Raw genomic sequence first — 21,301 nt, 5'->3', positions numbered from 1 at the left:
ATTTGCCCCACGGGTTTTATAAGCTTTTTACCTGTGTAAATTGCATTAAAAAATTCCATAGTTCTTTTAAAGAAAACCTCATATGTGCACGCAGAATCAGTTATTAATGCATATCAACATATGAATAGGCTATATGAACTTGTAAATAGGTCTCCGAAGACAAAAAAAAAAAAAAAAAAAAAAAAAAAAAAAAAACAGGTTGTTTTTTTTATAACCCTCAGTTACAATTCTGCACAATGTTCATCTGTAAAAAAACAGAAAGCTCAAATGTAAATTCTGTTATGTTAAACGTTTACTATTTGTAGTCATTTATGCACAAAAAAGTCAGTTGGTCGAGAATAACGAAACAGGACTGAGTTTTAAAGGTGAACAGTTGATTAGTCCACGAGAAATCACATGGACCGTCACTCTGCTTTTTTGACAACTAAAGCAAAACTACGTACTGTTTTAATAAGTCAGCATTGATATAACTAAAGAGAATGAAATACAGAAATAGCAGAAAACAGGCCTTTTTAAAACAAACCTTCTAATTATAACCAGAAATTACTTTACAGCTTAACTCCACTACATGGGAAACATTTTTAAATGCTTTTTATATTTTTAATATGCTGATGTTAAAAACAAACAAACACCAGATATTGTGAATAACCTATACATGTAACATTAAAATAACTTTTTCAACTCCAAAGAACCATATACTGTACAGCCATAAATGGTTTTAGATAAAACTAGGATTTTTGCTGATCCAAAGAACATCTAAATAACTTTTTTTGTTTGCGTCTTTTTGTTATGTTTTATTTTCGTCTTATTATTACTATTATTATTATTTCATTTTTACTTTGTGTGCAGATAGATCAATTATGCTTCAGAACCCCCCAGCCGAAGACGCTTCTGTTAAATAAGAGTCATCTTACCTTTAAGAGCTGTTGCGTTACTACAGAGGGCGGTGCAGGGGCAGCAGTGTGATGGAGGCTGGCCCTGGGGCGTGAGTTTACTCCAGCTAACTCCAAAACAGCTGAAGATAGGGGGGGCTGAAAGAGACACCAGTGATCCTCGCTCAAGGAGGGGCATAAAAACACTTCAGGTGCTTTTTAATCGGGTTTTATAAGGAGATCTCTGCTGGATCTCCCTCACTGCGCTCCGCCCGGTGCTTGAGGACAGAAGATGCCCAGGCAGTTCCTCTGCCCAGTGTTCGGCTCGTCACTGTGGTTGGCACTGATACTCCAGTCTCTCATTTCCTCCGCCGTTACCTACAGGAGACCAGTGTCCGGAGGGAAGAGACAGAGCTTTCTGGAGAGAACCTTGATTTTACTGGACGTGAATACGCGAAGCCCGGTGAAAGTTTTGAATGACAACTTCCTCTCGCTGCAGTTGGATCCATCTATCGTAAAGGATGGCTGGCTGGACTTCTTAAGGTATTACAGTTTTGCAATTACATCCTACGCACGATGATGCTTTGGTGATGCCGATGTGTTCGTGGGGAATGGAAAAGATCCTGCCGGAGAGAAGCCGTCCTTAGCTGGTAGCTATGTTTAAGTACATGGAAGCTGGTTTAAAGCTGGTAAACCACATTGGACAAGAAACATACCATCTTAAATGTGGTCAAGCTGAACCAGATAGTGACCAGCCAGAAACCACCTTTCATGTCCCAAGCACAGCTACCCGGCTTAAACTGGATTTTCCAACAGGAACGCCACTAGACATTATCAATGAATCTTTCCAATAACATATAGCCGCCCAAACACTGAATACTGCTGTTTTACTACTTTTAATCTATCGACCAGCGTCTTCTTTTGCACGATACCATATGCTACTACAAACCCATTTACTCGTTTATTTTCACAGATACACTTCATGTTAGGTATACTCTTTGGACATATGATAGTCTTTCTATGAGGCTTATAATGTTATTATGTAAAATACCAGTATAGCCTGTTACTAGTATATCTATTTTCGCACTTTTGGACATTACTTTTACGCGTGAAGTACAATTCCACATGTTTACGCGCAATGCTTAAAAAAAACATCTGTTGAATCCCAGTGAAACGGTGTTGTGGGATGAGCTTCGCCCGTGGGGCTATCTCTCGACACCACATACGAATATGAATTTATATATTAGAGCGCGAACCCTAAATATAGGCGCAGATTTGAATGGTTGTGTTAATTTGCACACCAGGGCTTGACCTGGAAGTGAATATGAGTGTCCCAGCCCCCAGAGGAGAAAAGACACAAAACCATACGGAGAAGCGAAATGTAAGTGTCTTTCATAGCCCCGGACAGGTTTAAGTATCGATCTAGTGTTTACTACCGATATATTACCAAATAATTATTATTATAGTCTGGATGAGGTGTTGGAAAAAATAGAATTTAAAGAACTGGCCCACATAAATCTGAACCCCAGTCTGCTGTCGTGGCATTATTGTTAGTTTTCTGTTGTGTACAGTAGGCTTCAGGTTATTGCAGATTTATGTGGTAAAGCAGTCAAAGGGGTTTGTTTGGTTTTTACGTTTTACGTACTTCATTTCTTTTAATATATGGAAAGAAACCAGCACTGAATAAAAGCGGGATTTGACATGAGTAATTGAACATTTAGCTATATCCACGACATTCAGATTCATGTTATTTTTACCATCTTATATGGTTCCACAGATTTGAGGTAGCCTAATAGCGTTATAATGTTTAGCAAAGGATATGCACATGCTTGCATTCAAAAGATGGATCTCATAATGTTAATGCTAACAATAATAACAATAATAACATAATGCTGACATATTTATATGCAAATATATCGCAGTTATTATCGCTATCATTCTGCCGTTAGCTGCACTAATATTTTCTTCTTTTAAATTGTTAGATTCTAGCTGTTGTAATTTCCCCAAAATAACATGCTTAGACATGCTTCATGCGTGGTCTGATTAAATGTAATTATTCACATTATTGGACATGACACCAGATGAGCGAATTGTGAGATTGTGTACCGCTGCTTGTTACTTTTCTCTTTCTGATTTTTTGTTTGTTTGTTTGTTTGTTTTTCTCTCTCGCTTTCTCTCTCTCTCTCTTTCTCTCTCTCTGTTTACTAAAAATCCGTTTCGGCCCACCGTACAAACCCAGGCTTCACCGATTAAAGTTTGTGGTAATTTAGCTCATTTTGCTTTACACAAAACAATTCACAAATTATTGTTATTTTATTTTACTTCACTCCTATTTATTTTTATTCATCTTTTGTTTTATCTGTTGATTTCTAAGTTCTTTACGCTCAAAGGCAAGGGAATATTTGCGCAATTTATAGGCCCGCTTTTATGTGCACCTTTTACAGCTTCTCTTTTTACGACTGGTACCGTATTATGTCTCATTATTTAGCAAAGCACTAAAAAAGAAGCTGGTATGTATTTATCTAGAAACGAGCGTGCAGCACCACAGATTGCAGCTCCGTGTGAAATAATCTGCAGTTGATTTCAGCACTGCGGCCTAAAACACAATCATACATTACACTGAATCTGATCAACGTCAGTCTGAGGTTCCGAGAGAAAGTTACGCACCAGTCAAATGGCGAAAACCAGGTTGCTGCTGACAAATAAAAATAAATAAATAAAGAAACAAAATAGAAGTTTTTAATTACTGATCAGCTTTGAGATATTATTGCCTTGTTCTGCTGTGAAAATGATCCCGTTTTCTTGTGTCGGCTTTACAGACTTTACTTCGTCACATAAAATAAGACTCAGTGTCGGGTACAGTGTTGGCTATATATGCTTTATCATATATTATATATGCAAGCTGTTTGTTTTGTGTTGTATAATGTGTGTATACACAACCTAATATAATCTGAAAGTATATAGATCTTATATAAACAAGCCTTAAAGAAAAAAGCCAGCTTTTTATTCAGTATATATAGCCTACTGTCCATATTCACTAGTATAGTGTGAAATCATAATGAAAAGCTCTCTTTGATTTTATTCACTGTATAATGTCTGATCAGGTTTTTCTAAATAGCTTCTCATTGTCACATTTAAACTGACATGTTTTATTAAGTAAAAGAAATATGACTGCATTTTTAATATGACTCAATCAAAATAACTACTTTAGATTGGACAAATTAAATTAGGTGCAGACAGCTCCTGCTGCTAATTTTTGCTTTGCACAGTGCTGTATTGTTGTAGCCCTTCGGGTTTGACTGAGCCTTTGGATCTGTGATCTGTCTTTCTGTATTTACAGCTCCAAGCGGTTAGTCACTCTGGCACGGGGACTCTCTCCAGCTTATTTGAGGTTTGGGGGCAAACGGACCGACTTTCTCCAGTTTCATAACCTGAAGAATCTTGCAAAGTTTAGAGGGCCCGGACCAGATTATTACCTCAAAAACTATGAAGATGGTGAGGTCTGTTTTGGTCATTTTCAATTAGGCAGGTATTTTGCATATTGATTTTAGATGTTTTTGTACTCCATGACTTGAGTTCAGAAAACTTTATTGAAATACGGCTTGGAATCAAGATATTAAAGTGGTGTCATTACATACTATGTGGACAAATATGCATGCATAAATCTAGAATATATTTGAATAAATATTGATGCACTTCATTTATGTAGTACATGCCCGTTGAAAAGAAATGGCTTTTTAATTACCCAGACTTTTTATCAATAAACATGGAAGAGAAAGCAATACATTTCGAGTATCTAGTAAACACGTCCACAATGCAAACCACATGCATTGCACTTTTAGAGGTTAGCTTGTCCTCTCGTTTGTACTCCAAAAGCATTCTCGCGGTTTCCATGCAGACATAGTGCGCAGTGACTTCGCTCTGGACAAGCAAAAGGGTTGCAAGCTGGCCAGCCACCCAGACATGATGCTGGAACTGCAGCGGGAGAAAGCGGCTCAGATGCAACAGGTCTTGTTGAAAGAACAGGTCTCCAACATCTACAGCGATGTCACGTTAACAGGTAGGAGATTACAGCAACATGCAGATACTGAGATAATACAGTGTATATCATGGTTAGGCTTTGTTTAATTGCTACAGAATTTCACAAAATAGGCTATAACACACATACACTCTCAGACTGTCGTGGTACCCTAAGTTACAATAGCTAAAAGATAAAAATTTTTGTACCTTGTTTATCCCTAATGGTTCATATCAAAATATATATCAGTACCTTTTGAAAGTGTATCCCCAGTGGCAGTTTTGTACCTTTTTTCTGAGAGTTCAGGATTTTAACAAATGTAACCTAGGTCCATAAGAGTTGATGTATTAAAATTTAGATTTATACATATGGAAAATCTAGAATATAAGGGTACTTTTTTTTTTAATTGCCTTTAATGTTGTCCAGATGAAGTTCTTAGCAATGCATATTACTAATGAAATATTAAGTATATATATATATATATATATATATATATATATATATATATATATATATATATATATATATATATATATATATATATATATATATATATATATATATATATATATATATATATATATATGGTAGGACATTTAAAAATATATATTTACGTAATATCCTAATGATTTTTGGCACAAAAGAAAAATCAATCATTTTGACCCATACAATGTATTATTGACTATTGCTACAAATACCCACATTCTACTTATGAGTTTTTTTGCTCCTGGGTCACAAATGTATTGAACGGTGCATATTATTACTGACGATGTTGAGGGAACGATTTTTAAAGTCAGTAGGAAGCTTTAGTCCTGTAGTTGCTCTGTTCAGGTTTGTTCTGTCTTGGATGCTTTCTGTGTTTATGGTTTGGTTTTATGTTGTTTAAGCTTGTCTGAACTATTTTGAGTTGTTTTGTCTCATTGCTGTCCAGGATCATAGGTACTCCCAAAAAATGCCGTGATTTAATTGTTGCTGCTCATTCCAGAAACACATAGGTTTAAAATGATGAGATACAGGACGGTCCGGCGAACAGTCAGCCAAGCATATGGTTTTATTGATCACTTTCAACAGCTGTGCTCTGCCTGTTTGTAAATCCAGTGTCCATTTTCAGGTTTCATACTAGTCACACACACAGACATTGTCTAAAATGTTCAGATCATTTTATGGGGGAATAAATGTTTGAAAGGCAGAAATCTCAGAGGATTTGTCAGAGACCTTTGTAGTACCGAAAATGTCAGATCAAGGATTGAATGAAGCTGAATGATGACATATACAAAAGGCCAGCTGACAATGATTTCAGAACTGACACTTTGTAAAAGCACTTGCTATAGGAAGAACAGGAAGGTTTTTGCATACACGTGGAATCGGGTCAGTAGTGTCTTTCCTGTGCATATTTAAATCACTAAAATGTGTTATGGTTGGATAATATGGCTGTGATATTTTGTTTTGATCATGCAGTGATTTCTGTTGCAGACACTGTTGGTGATTGAATTCTGATTCATCTCTCTATGAAGGGAATTATTTGTGTGAGGGGGTTCTTTAACAGACCTGCTTTTTTTTTGCACAAATGCCATTGTTTTATTATTATAATCATTGCAGTAATCTCAATGTAAACTCAAATCACTATCCGGTACAGTCAACCAGAGAGAGATTATTTGTTTAAAGCAGATTTAGTGTGGAAAGATTATCCTAAGTTTTATGTCAGGCGCTGTGCGAGTTCCAGTGCGGGTCACGCCGCACATTTTCTTATTAATATTGATATATAAGCTCAGATGAGGATTTCTGAACTGCACTTGGCATCAAACAGGCTGAATGTTGTTCGTTCATATCGAAACCGGTACCGTCTTCATGCCAGATTCAGCAAAAAGCACTCTTCTAGCTTTCACCCTTATTTTCCAAACATCTTCTTAAGCACATCTGCGTTTGACAAGGCGGCTGTAAGAGGAATTAGAACTAAACACACTTAGCAAAGGAATCTCTCTCTCCGTGGATCCCAGCATGTGTGCTGTAGCAAAAAGCCCGTCGTGTGCATGACTGATTGGTGAGAATGAAGACACCTGGGTGCACGGCACAAAAGGGTCTGTTAGCAATCAGGATGCCCCCTACGCAGTCACTGGCAGGTGGCAGGGGAATTGCAGTGAGATAGCCCTGCCCCATCCATTTCCACTCGGCACAGGTCGACTTTTCTGACCCTTTCTCATTAAAGCCATCAGTAATAGGCGTGAAAGCCCCCTGCCAGTTAAAACAAACCGTGGTGAGACAAGTCCAAGGTCATACTAGTTTTCACCTCTACACTCGCTACAGTTTAGTCCAGTTTAGTTAAAGCAAACCATCTGAGACAAGTCGAGGTCAGGGCGCTCAAAGCTCTCAAATTGCTACAGTTCCACGTTGCTTTTACATTCCATGATGCTGCCTGTTGTTTAAGCTGCTTATTCACTGCATGCGTTCTCAGAATTCAGTCATTGTTATTTTGTTATATAAAAAAAAATGCATTTCCTGGAAAAAAAAAGCAGTTTTCAATGTGCACATTTTTAAAATAAAGTTAATGTAAAGTTTTATATATATATATATATATATATATATATATATATATATATATATACTGTAAAAGAAAAAAAAATCTAAGGCCTTTAAATTATCAATGCTTTGCTGAAAAAAAAAAACTCTTGTACACAAACTACTGCGTGCCTTGTTTCATCTGATTGAGTTTATACTTTTTTTAAAGCAAGTAAAATGCATTTTGTATATTTGTAAAAATCCACCTTTGGGTTGTGGTACACGTCTGTTTGATGTGAAAATATTTTTTTATAATTAGTAATATTTAAAGTTGAATACTTGATGGACTGAAGCAACTTAGGTTTATTTTAGTATCCATACATATTTTATTTTAGAACAATTAATGTTAAAATGTGAGTATCAAATATGATCATCAGGCTTTTGAGGAATGTTTATTTGTTACATCTCTCAGTCATCATTGTATTGCATTGCTTTTTATGCCTCCCCACCTACAATGAAAATGAAAGAACTTTTATCATAAAGCTAAGGATTTAAAAGCCATCTTACAAGGAAATATTGTTGAGTGAAATAGTGATAACAGATATTTATCAGAATCAGATACATTTTTTAGGCTTATAAATATCAGCAGCTGCACCAAATTAAATGTTCAGTTTGGGCCTTTGAATAAAACTAATGTGTATTTTTTCCTCGGTGAGCTCCATATTCTTTTATATCATAGCCATAAGAGCCTGATACGTTGCTTAACAAAAATACATAATTCAGTAAAACAAAATACAATAACACATAAATATATATTTTAAATATTTTGTCCAATGGTTAAACTGAGAGAAAAAAAAGAAAATCAGATTTTTTTTTATATATGTGTGTATTTTTTGCTTTTCATTGCTTTTTTTTATTTCATTGCTTTTGCATGATACTGAGTGGCATTTCTTCCACCTTTTTTAAACTTTCATTCAAAATACTTAAATTATAGCTGTTTTGCAGATATCATGACACTAAGCAAATGATTAAATTTCCATTGACTTTGCATGAGAATCAGTATGCAGCATTTGACACATTTGGCAATATGGTTGAATAGATACAGGATAAATAAGACCAGTTGCATTTCATAATTCAAATTGTAAAAATAAAATCTTCAAAATGGCATTTTATTCATTAAGCAGCAATCAATAAATGTATTCATTTTACAAATATTAGGTGGTTACATTAGGATGATGCTACCATTTTTGGTTACATTTTAAATGGTGACATTGATGTAATTTACATTATGAGAGGTTTTTATGTTACCAAAAACATTTAGCAAACAATCAAACTGAATAGCACAACTAAGGCTGAAATGATCCTATGATACATACAATATAGTATATACGTATAGGCTATATTGTTTGGAGAAATTGAATACTTAGGGTTGGGTGTTTAAAACAAACCCAAACCAGAATGTTTGTAAAATATCAATCCTGTACATTATTGAATTTACTAGTGATGGCCAGTGAAACGTTCACCTTTAAATATTGTGTATTTGGACAATGTAACTATGCATTTCATCAGTGTGTTAACTTCCAGTGCTGATGGATTTGTGAATATCATAGCATTCATAACCCCACTACAGATGCACGGTACTGTATATATCATTCAGTACAAGCAGACATATTAAGTATGATAAATATCCACAGTACACCTCTCTAAATGACTTATGCTCGCTTTGTTTGTATCCCGTTCCTGGAAACGTCTCTCTTCCACATGCATTGAGTGAAGTGTCAACTGATATGTAGCTCAACGCTGTGAAGGTAACTTCCATCGTGTGCTCAAGACCTCGGCTTTAGAGGGCTTTATAGTTGTCATCGTGTGATTCTTAGCGTATCTGAGGTCACAGTGTACTTTAGATCTGTGAACCGGTTTGCCAGACTCTCAGGAGAGCAGCATTCATCATAAATAACTGTCCTTTTAAATCAGCTTTCGCTCTCCGCTCAAAACATTTCTCCTACATCCACTTAAAGAAGTGAGGGAGGCTGTCTGCGCGATGCTAGCATGCTATATTCGAAGCTATTTCCTGCCTGTTTGCTCTAAGACAAATGACAGGAAGTTGTCCAGTGAGGGCAGTTTGGGTATTAGCTAGCGGTTAGCCTTTAGCCTCTCATTTTCGTTGACAGCAGTAACTGCTCGAGCCCTCAAATAGTCATAAGAAGTATGGAAATGTCATGAAAATGGGCTAGAGGTGGGGATTACGATCCTGTAATCGTTCTGCATACAATAAGTCTTTAGAATTGAACGAAAATGAGGAGTGGCTTTGACCAGATGCAGTCTGAAGTGAGATGGTGCCATTTCACAATACTGCGTCATTTGTTTTCCCTCCACAAGTGTGGGTAACATGCCCATGTTGCTCAGAACAGTTTTTTTGGCTCGTGGAGCCCAAGTTTTTGTCCAGTTAGAAACGATTGCTCCAGAGTTGGGCGGTTATTTCATTGAAACGATTGCAGGAGTATTTTGATGAATACCGCATGGCAGAATTTCTTCTGCCCGTCATCGAATAGTCTTCCTGTCCTCTTCTCTCTTCTTGTGCTCAAAGTGACACAAAGAGTTTGGAGACTTTTTCCTCCTCCCCCAGCAGCAGTGAAAACACACATGTGTGCACTCAACACAAACACAGTGAGTGCACGTAGAATAGTGTGCTAATGATAGATCTGAGGCTCTGACAGATGTTTCTGCCTGTGAAGGAAAACATGATTTTTTTTCTATATCTGAGACATTAAGCAGATACTCACACACATGCTCAATATTCTCCAGAAGAGCTAAGAGCTGAATGTATCTGTAGGCCATACAAAGAGCAATCGTGAAGCATGCTTGACTCATAATTCGTTTTCTTTTAGCGTGTTGCAAAGCTATTGAACCCTGTTCTGCAATAAATATACATTTTAAACACATTTTACTTCATTTAAATACTTTTTGTAGCTACAAGGGTCGAGTCATTCAACCAACAGTGATCCTCTACAGTGAATGGGTGCCATCAGCATGAGAGAACCCGTTTGGGACTGTTGACATCTGTTGTCTGGGACTGTTGTAAACAGTTTTTGATTCCTGGATATTTCTCTCCTGATTCAGACTAGGCAGCTTTTTCATTAGAGAAAGCATTATTACAGATAAAGGACTATTAGCCAGAAGCTACAATTTTAAGTTAAAAACGTAAAGCTGTGGATTATTGTGAAGTTTTTATCAGCTGTTTGGACTCTCATTCTGATGGCACCCATTTATTACTGAGGATCCATTTGTGAGCAAGTGATTTAATGCTAAATTTCTCAAAATCTGTTCTCACAAAGAAACAAACTCATCTAGGATGGCAATTTTTAAATCATTTTTGGGTGAATTATTCTTTTGATAAAAAAAAAATACTAAATTCTGTTTGTTTAAATTAACTTGTATTTCTTGCAGTTGTTAGCAATAAGTACACATACATGTGATAATGTACAGCCATTGCCTTTTAAATACACCAATATATTGTTTGCCCTCTTGGATTTGTTTCACCAGGAATATTACAATGCTTAGAGCACTTGCTGACTACTATTTGGATCATTCTTTAAGCATTAAAGTTGCTATAAAATATCATGTTGTGACTAATATGCAAATCAAACAAAACGAGGCAGAGCTTGTGTTATTTTCCACCTCTCCATATGAAGAGAGAAAGATATGTTGGCAAATATGACGTGAACGTTTACAATCTCAGTAAGTGGCATGAGTGAACAGAACTGTAAATAAATGAGACACTAATATGTATAACAGACTCTCAGAATGTTTCCACATTGGCCATTACTCAAGGTCTTCTAAATGACCATAAAACAACAACTGAACAGGAAAAATAAAATGTGCCACAACAGAAGGATATGAAGACAGAGTGGGCATCTCGTAAATGGAACAAGAAACTGTCAGACTGCATGACTCAGACTGCACTATATATTGCTGCTCAGTTTGCCAAATGAAGTGATAAACTAGCCTTTAAATGAATTTGCGAGTAGAAACAGATAATAGCAGCATATTTACAATTTTTAAAATAATGAAAATAAACTGTGACCAAATGTTAAGAGAAAACAGATGTTTACAATGCTTGGAAGGAGCCGAAATTCCCTGCTGGGTACACAAACTCAATCTAATAATGATGTTAGCGTCAAAATTATCTGATGTGTTTAAAATGGAGTTTTCAGATCTTAAATGCCTTGAAAATGAATTACACTTTTAGCGAATATTGTAGGGTTCAGTGTGGGTTATTTAATTGCAACCAAACAGTGTATTTGAAATGAAAGAAATAAAAGTGATGCTAATAATTCTGTTAATGTATGTCAATTAAGATCATCTTTATAATACTGTGTTGATGTATTGCTGAAACGATGGTGATCATTTATTTGACCGTAATGCATGTTTATGATACTTTACAGCTGCCTCGTTACATTATGGAAGCATTGCATAACCCCGGCAGAACCAACATGGCTGGAGAATATCAGTTTATTCAAAGTTTTTTTATTTTTATTTTTATTTTTTCGGAAATATAAGGTGGGCCAGGAGATTTTGCTTCAGTTTTCTCGTGGAGATAATATTTCCACGGTTGTGGCCAAATTCTGAGCCAGGACTTTGTGGGAACTGGACGGGCCACATTATACACTTTCGCATCTAGCAGTTCCCTTTAGTATCAAAATCTAGAAAATTAAAGATGACATGAAACGTTAATCTAAATCTCTTTAGCGGTTTACCAAGTCACAAATATATTGGAGTTATTTGCCTGGATTTACCATGCAACACAAAATACCTAATAATAATCCAAGATAATCCCAGCGAAGGAGTTTCCTTTCTGCTGATTGGAGCTTTTAGTCTGTGAAGTTTCCTTTTCATTTGATTCATTCATTTGATAGTGGGTTTTAAATGAGTCATCAGTCATGCACTCACTGTGCATGAGAACTGCACTGCAGCAGCTGCAGGTAGTTTAATACCACCCCTTTATAAACAAATATTAAACCTCTGTGATTCCCAAAGACATCTGTGTTCTTACCACATACGTTTCAAGTGCTGGCATGACTAAAACCTTTATTAAAAATCAATAAAGAATGTAATTGCATGAAATGCTTTAATGAAATCACCGTAGCAATCGCAAAATCTCAATGGGCTTCATTCATGAAACACGAGCAGAGCAAATTTCTGTGCAAATCGTTTGCAAAACCATTGCAACGCGAATTGCTGCATTTAATTCAATTGGATTTCTGAATGTTTTACATAGAGATTCGTTCTGCTTGTGTTTCATGACTGAGGCCCAAAGGATTTCCCACTGCACGCTAAAATGCACTTACTTTTGTTCTTGCACCGAGATTTATTATTATTATTTTTTTTTTACCATTTCAAGTTCCAAATATTGTTTAAACTTCGCCAATTATTCACATCCAAGATTTAGGATTTGGAACTTGAGTTAAATATAATCTAATTTTAAATAAATCTCTGTGTACTAACAAAAATAAGTGTGTTTTAGTGTGTACTTTAACTTTCTATTTAAAAACCAATCTTCTGTTCGCCTTCAATTCCACGTTCAAAACATACGTCCTTCATTACTTACAGACTTGTAGCATTTCCCTAATTAAGCTGTCAGTGGATATTCACGAGCTTTGCCCCAGAGCTCCATTATATTCACTGTTTTTTAAGGAATTAGCACTGTTGGACATTTTGTTAATAGCCGACATCACAAAGACTGAAGGAAGTGATTGTTGTGGCAGCTTGGCGTTATGTGAGCTGAAGTCTGGTTATATATTGCCTTGGTGACTTCACCTGGCAGCTTCGGTACTCTCAGCCTGGTTGGACGTTGATTTAACAAGTTTTAATGTTTCAAGGAACATCTGGTTTCACCACAAGTTCACCCTACATGTTGAACTTTCTCCAGGAGAACTGCATATGCATTGAAGTCAGGGTTGTGTGCCATTCTGAATTAAGTGAATTTTAAATTCAAGTCCAATTCCGGAGACAGCAAACAGGATGAAGGATTTGTCATATGAATCTAGGAAAGGTTTTCAGTGTGAATTATGCTTTAAACATGTTATTATGTTTGCACAGTGACATGCAAATACATTTTATGCTTTTTATATAGGCCTAGCATCTACTATGCTTACTTATAAAGAAATCTGAAAACAATGTGGTGAATATATGTGGCAGCATTTTTGGTTTCGACACTCTGTATTGAACTTAGTTTAGAAATATATTTCTAATCAGACAAAATGTATTTTACATAACAACCAAAATGTATAGAATACATAGTCTAAATTATTGAGACTTTTTGGCACAATTAGTCAAAATTTTGGATTTATTACCAGTGTATTTTTTTTTGTTGCACAACCTACTGTAAATGCTTTTCATAAATGGAGTATTGAATCTCCTTTGTGTGACGTTGTTGAATTTCTTCCTCTGTGGCATCAAGTTCAAACTCATGAATATAAAGTGTGCCAGAAATTACAGAAGTTATAAAAAGCATAGACTGTTTAGCTCACTAAAATACCTTTTTCACATGATGTCAGTTAGTTTATTCATTTGTTGCATACCTTTAATTTTGATATAGCGTTTCAGAATAGGATAGGATGGGATGTGGATTGTATTCTGCTTGAAGATCTGATCCAGTAAAGATCACAGTACAGGAAAGTAAGTATATGTCAGTCTGCTATTTTCATATTCTGGCTGATCACAGGCTCCTGGCTCTGTCTTTCTCGCCGTCATGCGTGGTTCTGTGATGTTTCAGACACAGGAGAGATTTGTGGCTCATGAACGTCTCATCTGATTTGTGTTCTCACTCCAACGTGTATCAGGTTACTCTTTTCTCCTGGAGTATTTTTTAATAGTACAGCTGCTGAACTCTTCCTTGGACTGTTCACTCTGAACAGAGACCCCAAGCTCAGTGGGTCTGCTGCAGAAATTTATTAAAACTGCCCAAAGATATGTGAATTATGTGAGGAGCTGGCCAGATCCGGATGTTACCACCCGTGAAGAGGGTATTATTCATTTTTATTTTCTTTGTCAGTAGTTGTTCTGCTCCTGCAATACCGGTCGGGGATCATTAATCATTCGGATGCTTCTCGCTGAGGTCATTTTTGATTATAACTCTTGTGTGTAATTTTTTTGTCCCAGGATCAATACCGAGGCCAGAACCACAACCATGATCGGCAAGCCAGGACATCACACATAAGCAAACCGTTGCTAAAATACAAGACCGATATCCATAATATAGCGTTCTCCAGTGAAAAAGTCTGAATCAGGAGAGAAATATGCGTTGATCAAACACCTTTTACAAGTACAAAACATTTCTAAACAAATATGTCGGAGGATTTTGATGTCCTTTCCAATTCTGCTTGCCATTAAGTAACAAAACCCGGAGTAGGTTTGATGTCAGCTCCTACAAAACCAGTGATTAATTCTGTCGCTAAGTAAGTAAAGCTTACCTTTTAAAAGTAGTGTTAACAAAGCGCTTTACAGAAGAAGTGCAATACGACTTTTGTTGGATGTGTCGGCCAATCAGATTGGAACGGTCTTTTTTCATCTAGCTTTTGCCATATTTTTGTTTGCCATATGGATTAGTGAGTGGACCATAGGTGTGGCATCTGAGACTGAGATCACGCTTTAACACTAGTGGGCCAAGGCCAAATGAGGTCATTGCACAATTCCTAGATATTACTATTGATAAGAACGATAGGAAGGTGTCTGTCCAAAAAACATTTACAAAGTTTTGCTCTTTGATTTAGAGAGTGTGATGCCAAGCTTATGTTTGCAAATCTAGGATCTACTGTGCAGAACAGCCAAAAATGCTTTCATTTCTGTTTTTTTTTTTTTTTTCCTGTAGGAAAAGTCTCGTTGTTAGATGACAAATAATGTTGTATACATTTTATGCAACTTAGAAAAGTGGATTCTATTTTTAGTTGAAAGAGAAGGAAGGAACAAGAAATGAAATTCATTTGCAGTCTCCAATTTCTCCCATTCCTGCCCAGCTATTTGTTTATTTGTAAATCCAGAGAATTTGCCAGAAGCCTGAATATTGACATGTGGAATGTAGAACTATTGCTGCTCAGACTAACCATACAAACACAATTGTGCATTTGTGTGTTTGTTTGTGTGTGTGTGTGTGTGTGTGTGGGGGGGGGGGGGGTTAAGGAGAGTGTTTGTTAGGGGAGAGGGTGTTTTCCAAAAGCACTAAAGGTTTGGAATAAAGGCTTTTTCTGAACAGCATGTACAATATCTTTATATCATATTATTACTATGACTAAAGCATAAATTCATATCACTGGGGGAAAAAAAAACACTTTATGGCTATTTTCCCCAGTTAAATAAAGTAAAATATGTTTTGGCAAAGGAATAGTAAAAAAAAAAAATCTACAAAAGCATTCATTTAAAAGATAGTTGCCACAAATGTACTCAACTTTATGTCATTTCAAAGCTTTATGACATAATTTCTTCCATGGAACACAAAAACAGCTATTAAGCAACATACAATAAAAAAGTGAATGGTGGCAACAACCGTCACTGTAAGGAAAAAATAAATAAATAAAACAGCTCGGAAATTATTTTGAATATGTATTTTTGTGTTCCACATAATGAAGAAAGTATTACAGGGTTGGAAGTTGGAACAACACAAAGGTGAGGAACAGAATTTTCATTTTTGTAGGAAGAATCATTCAAATACCCTTTCTGCGGTCTGAAACTAGAACCTTTGGGTAAGCGGCCCAGATCTTTCACCACATTCACAGATTTGTGATTTGTTGATCTGTTCCCTATCAGGGTGCACTATTAGAAAGCTGAAATCTATCAAGCTTTGAACTGGATTCAGCTAAACTGGATGAAACTAAAATATGTGGCTAAATGTCAGCACTGCAACAACGGTTCGAAGACCTCAACGCACATCAGATTCTGCAAGCTTCGATGAAACCACGTGTGAATAAAGCTGTATTCTGCAAGAATTTTTATAAGTCCATAAACATGTAATGAAATTTGCTCTGGTCTAGTGAACATGGGTAGGAAAAGTAAAATTGAGTTTTCTGTGGCAGTCTGGAGTGCTTTAAAACAGCCTCCAGTCAGGAGGGGCTAACCAAAACCCCTCTGCTTTATTTTGTTCACCTTAAACCTGAGTGACAAGACCTAACGGCTCTAAGCAAAGGCAGATGGAGAGGGCCCATTGACTGAGCACAGCACAAGGCCAACAGAGCACCTCTACTGTGCTGGAGCCCCATTGTGCTACTTTTATTAGCACAATTAGCAGCCGCTTCGAGTGCTGAACATTTTAATAATGGCGTTGTCAATGTCACCAACATGATCCCATTGCTCTTTGGAGGTGTTTATGCAAGTGTGATTCTAGATTCTTAAAAAATAATGCTGGGATAGTGTTACATTCAAAATTAATATATGAACAGCTTTTATAAATGGAAAAACTTTGTACCGTAGAGCTTCAGAGATGGACATATGTTGATGAATTGAATGCACAGGATTTCATATATAAATAGATTGATTTATGCATTTGGCAGATGCTTTTATCTAAGTGGTGGACATTGCATTCAAGATACACATTTAAATTTTAGCAGTTCTCGCTTTCCCTCTTTCATCTTAATGGTACTGTACTAATCACATCACGAATTCATACAAAATAACCACAATATTTGTAAAGATTTAGGAAGACATAAATGTATTTGCATTTTAGGAGCTGATGAAACTTAAAAATTGAACGTTTAAAGGGATGGTTCACTTTCAAATAAAATTTTGATATGTTTTAGCTTACCTCAAGGACATCCAAGATGTAGGTTTCTTTGTTTCCGCAGTAGTTTCCATTTTGATATTTTTAGGTCAAACCTTTCTTGTCTGTGACTCATATAATGTAAGTCTATTGTCACCACCTCAAAGAGCATGCACAGAGGAGTCCAAATTGAACAGTTCCCCATCGTAAGTACACATTGATGACCTAAGACACGAAATGAGTGGTTTGTGTAAGAAAGCGAACAGTATTTAAATCGTTTTTACCTCTTGTACACAAGCATTTCCAACTGATCTGAGGGCATGCGTGCTTCCTGGTGTGTGACGTGTTGCGCGCTCTGGCTTAGTCTGCGCAAGCGCGGAAAGCGCCGGAAGTGATCTCTCGCATGTGTACGTCACTCATTGTTTATTGTTTACCACACGATACGCCACCAATCTGAAATATAATACAGTAATTGTAATTAATTAATTTGTTTATAATGCACCCTATAATCGTTGCGATTATAGTAAAAATACAACACATTACTTACTCTATTGAAAGCGTGCCATTGGGTCCCTCTGGCATTGGACGTCGCCACCAGTTTATACGTGGCAAACAAAACACAACGTGTAAAACGCTGCGACTCACCAGTGGAGAAAACTCAGGATCTTAAGTCAGGCAGGTGTGTGATGCGATACTGTCAATGTCCTCGTCGTCATCTTGTAGTTGTTCCATTTGTGACAACATATGCTCTCCACTTAACACATAACACTTGCTACTAAAACACCACCAATTTTGAAGAGATCTCTGTCTCTCTGAGGCCTGAAGACATGCTGCTGCAGCGGATGCTTCCTCCATCACTCTGAATACTTGATCTGTGTTTTCTGGTTCAAATAAATATGGTTGTGAAAAAAATTCAACGTTGTCTGTTGATATATTGAAATCGTCTTCCATTGCAATTTCCTGTACATCTAAATATGTTTAGATCTTCACAGTGAAAGGTAACACTTTCAAAATCTCTGTGTAAACCATAGACATTAAGTGTAAACAATGAGTGACGTACACGCGATAGAGATAACTTCCGGGGCTTTCCGCGCTTGCACAGATTAAGCCAGAGCATGCGCAAACGTCACACGAGTCACGACATCAGGAAGCACGCGCGCCCTCATATCAGTTGGACGTGGTTGTGTACAAGAGGTAAAAACGATATAAATACTGTTCGTTTTCTTACACAAACCACTCGTTGAGTGTCTTAGGTCATCAATGTGTACTTAATTGTTTAATTTGGACTTCTCTGTGCATGCTCTTTGAGGTGGTGACTAGGGCTGTAGCTATCCAATATTTTCGTTATCGAGTATTCTACCAAAAATGTAATCGATGAATCGAGTAATTGGATAATATGTGTTTTTGCTTAATTAAAATTAACAGCTTTTTGGTAAACAAAGGGGATTTACTATTAAAAATAAAACATGGAAGAAATGTTGTGTGATTAAATAAAAAAAAATAAAAAAATGTTGGATTGAACAATAGTCTTTAACCGGACTTTTATTTTGACGGGTTGACATACTGTACCTTTACAGTTCTGTGTAGTTGATGTGACGCTAGTTTTACTCAAATCAAACGGTCAAATGCTCATGAAATGACTGTCAGAGCATCATGTTCATGTGTTCACATCCTTATTTAGTGAGAGGACAGTGTGTTTAATGAATGAAGAAGCACTTCTGCTCCATTCATTAACACACAGACACATGCAGGATTCATATTTAAATAGACTGTTCCGGCTTAATGTTTACAGATATTAGTCCATATCGTGATTTGATGTAAGTGCAATGACCTATTTTTGATTAATTCATTAAAAATGTGGTGAATTCCGTGCAATTCCATGTTAAACTGTAAATTCCGTTTTTATGACTGGATTCCGCGATTCCCTCCGCGTTTTCTGCATTGCGGAAATCATAGGGCCCTAGTTGTGGTATGCCAGCTCTTTCTTGCAATAGACACACGCCACGACGTTCTCTTTACGTTTGCCCGCGCCCTCAAATCAAAACACTGCTGACTCCTTGCAGTATGCGATTTCGGACGCAGCGCTTGTTTCCTTCTGCTTTCTGGGTGACGTAAATGCGTTTTCACATTTAAAAAATCATTGTGAAAGAACCTGACGTGAGATTTAAAATAAATTAAAGGAAGCTTAGAGGCAGAGGAATTTGCCTCTATCATTTTTTGTAATCGAGTTACTCAAGTTACTCGAGGAATCGTTTCAGCCCTAGTGGTGACCATAGACCTCCATTATCTGAGTCACAGACAAGAACGGTTTAACCTAAAAATATCAAAATGGGAAATACTGCGCAAACAAAGAAACCTACATCTTGGATGTCCTTGAGGTAAGCTAAAACATATCAAAATTTAATTGGAAAGTGAACCATCCCTTTAAGTATCTGTCCGATTGTGTGCACGCACTGCGAATACACTCACTGAAAACCTTTATGTATAATGCATTATAAATGGTTATTCAGGCTATAATGCAGTGTAATAATGTGAATTGTAATACATTTATATCTTGTCGTAAATAATTATAGCGGAATTAAAAATGCATAGTGTAACAATGAATTTATGATGAATTAACTGTGGCTACAGTTTTTTCATGAGATTGTACAATGCATTATAAGGTGTGTTAAAATGCATAATTAATGCATTTAACTACTTTTATAATGCATTAAAAAAGGCTTTAAGTAAAGTGTTGTAGACAAAACAAAGGTTATGTTTTACATGTAGTGACTATTTCTACGTCAACATTTTACATGCAATTTTATTTACTTTCCTTTTCTTGTAATTAAATGTGAAACTTTTGAGTGAAAATTAAAAAAACAAATTCAGTCTATGTGTACCTCAAATTTAAATTAGATCCTCTTGAAATTGCATTATAAGGTTTATAAATATAAAGAACAAGACAAAGACAGAGGTCTGTGAGATCAAGTTGTGAAATTGCTTTGCTTCGAGGTTGTTTTTGAAGCTTCAGCAGACGCGTTACACTTGTGCAGTGAAGTCAGACGAGCTGATGTCTGTTTCAGGCGGCTGACATGTTTGACTAGGGTAAGCGTGATCTGTCTACGGTACTTGAGAATTTACAATTGGAACCCAAGACCAATGTTTTGATGGCTTGTATCTTTGGAAGGTATTTATTGAGGTAAAATGCTTGGAAAAATGCTCTGTTCTTTTGAGAGAGCATCTGGTGGAAACATGCGTCGCAGTACTGAAGTCTATTCCAGCGTTGTCAGACACAGTTACTACAGAGACCTAACTGCTATTTACGTCTGTACCTCTGATGCAGAGTTGAGGTCAGCGACTGAAGATGAGTCATTACGGTAACTCATCATTTCAACATGTCCTGCGTATATGGAGGAATAATTCCAGAAAACGAGTTCCATATTTGATAACTGGTGCAGGTGGTTTGTCTGTTTTGCTTGGTGGTGGATTTGGTGTTTTGACTCATACGCTGTGTAAACTGTAATCAGTAGGGGTGTAAATATTTGCATGGACAATGGTTAATTATGATTCTTTCGAAAATGATGTGATGCATCATGAAATTCGGTCATGATTAGGGTTATAAAATATCTTGACATTTTTAAGCCTTTTGAGACTGCTGTCGGTAAGATTTTTGTTTTTGAAAGAAGTCTTATGTGCTCATAAAGGCTGGATTTATTGATCAAAAATACAGTAAATATAGTTATATTGCGAAACATGATTACAATTTAAAATAACTGTTTTCTATTTAAATATATTCTAAGTGAGTCAGTGTCCCATGATCCTTCAGAAATCAAGAAACATTTCTTATCATTATCACCGTTATTATCGCAATATGTTTTTGCAAACCATTGTTTTAAAAAGATTTGATTAAATATACTTCAAAAGAAAAGCATTTATTTGAAAATATTATTTTTTTGTAACAATAAATGTCTTTACTGTCAGTTCCAATCAATTTCATTCATCCATGCTAAATACAGATTAATTATTTAAAAACAAAGCAAAAAACAACAACAACGGTAACACTTTAGAATTTGTTAATTTGTTCACTTGTTAACTATTAACTACGACATTTCTCTCAATAAATTCTTAATTTTCTGCTTATTAATTGTTAGTAAGGTAGTTGTTAGGTGTAGATATTGTGTAATA

At 36.2% G+C, this 21,301-nt stretch overlaps 1 protein-coding gene across 1 annotated transcript in view; it reads left to right on the top strand.

Annotated features, from left to right (window-relative positions):
- The first annotated feature begins 995 nt into the window (after positions 1 to 995).
- hpse2 (heparanase 2) overlaps positions 996 to 21,301 on the top strand; it is a 68,034-nt gene continuing 47,728 nt past the window's right edge. The window contains exons 1-3 of the mRNA XM_052571969.1: positions 996 to 1,415; positions 4,213 to 4,367; positions 4,771 to 4,932. Coding sequence (XP_052427929.1) covers positions 1,165 to 1,415; positions 4,213 to 4,367; positions 4,771 to 4,932 — 568 coding nt within the window. The 5' untranslated portion in view covers positions 996 to 1,164. The remainder of the gene's footprint in view (positions 1,416 to 4,212; positions 4,368 to 4,770; positions 4,933 to 21,301) is intronic.

The sequence above is a fragment of the Carassius gibelio genome, chromosome B13 (genome assembly GCF_023724105.1).
Source record: "Carassius gibelio isolate Cgi1373 ecotype wild population from Czech Republic chromosome B13, carGib1.2-hapl.c, whole genome shotgun sequence".
Classification (NCBI taxonomy): domain Eukaryota; kingdom Metazoa; phylum Chordata; class Actinopteri; order Cypriniformes; family Cyprinidae; genus Carassius; species Carassius gibelio.
Note: the sequence above shows the minus strand (reverse complement) of the source record. Positions and strands in the feature narration are given on the sequence as shown.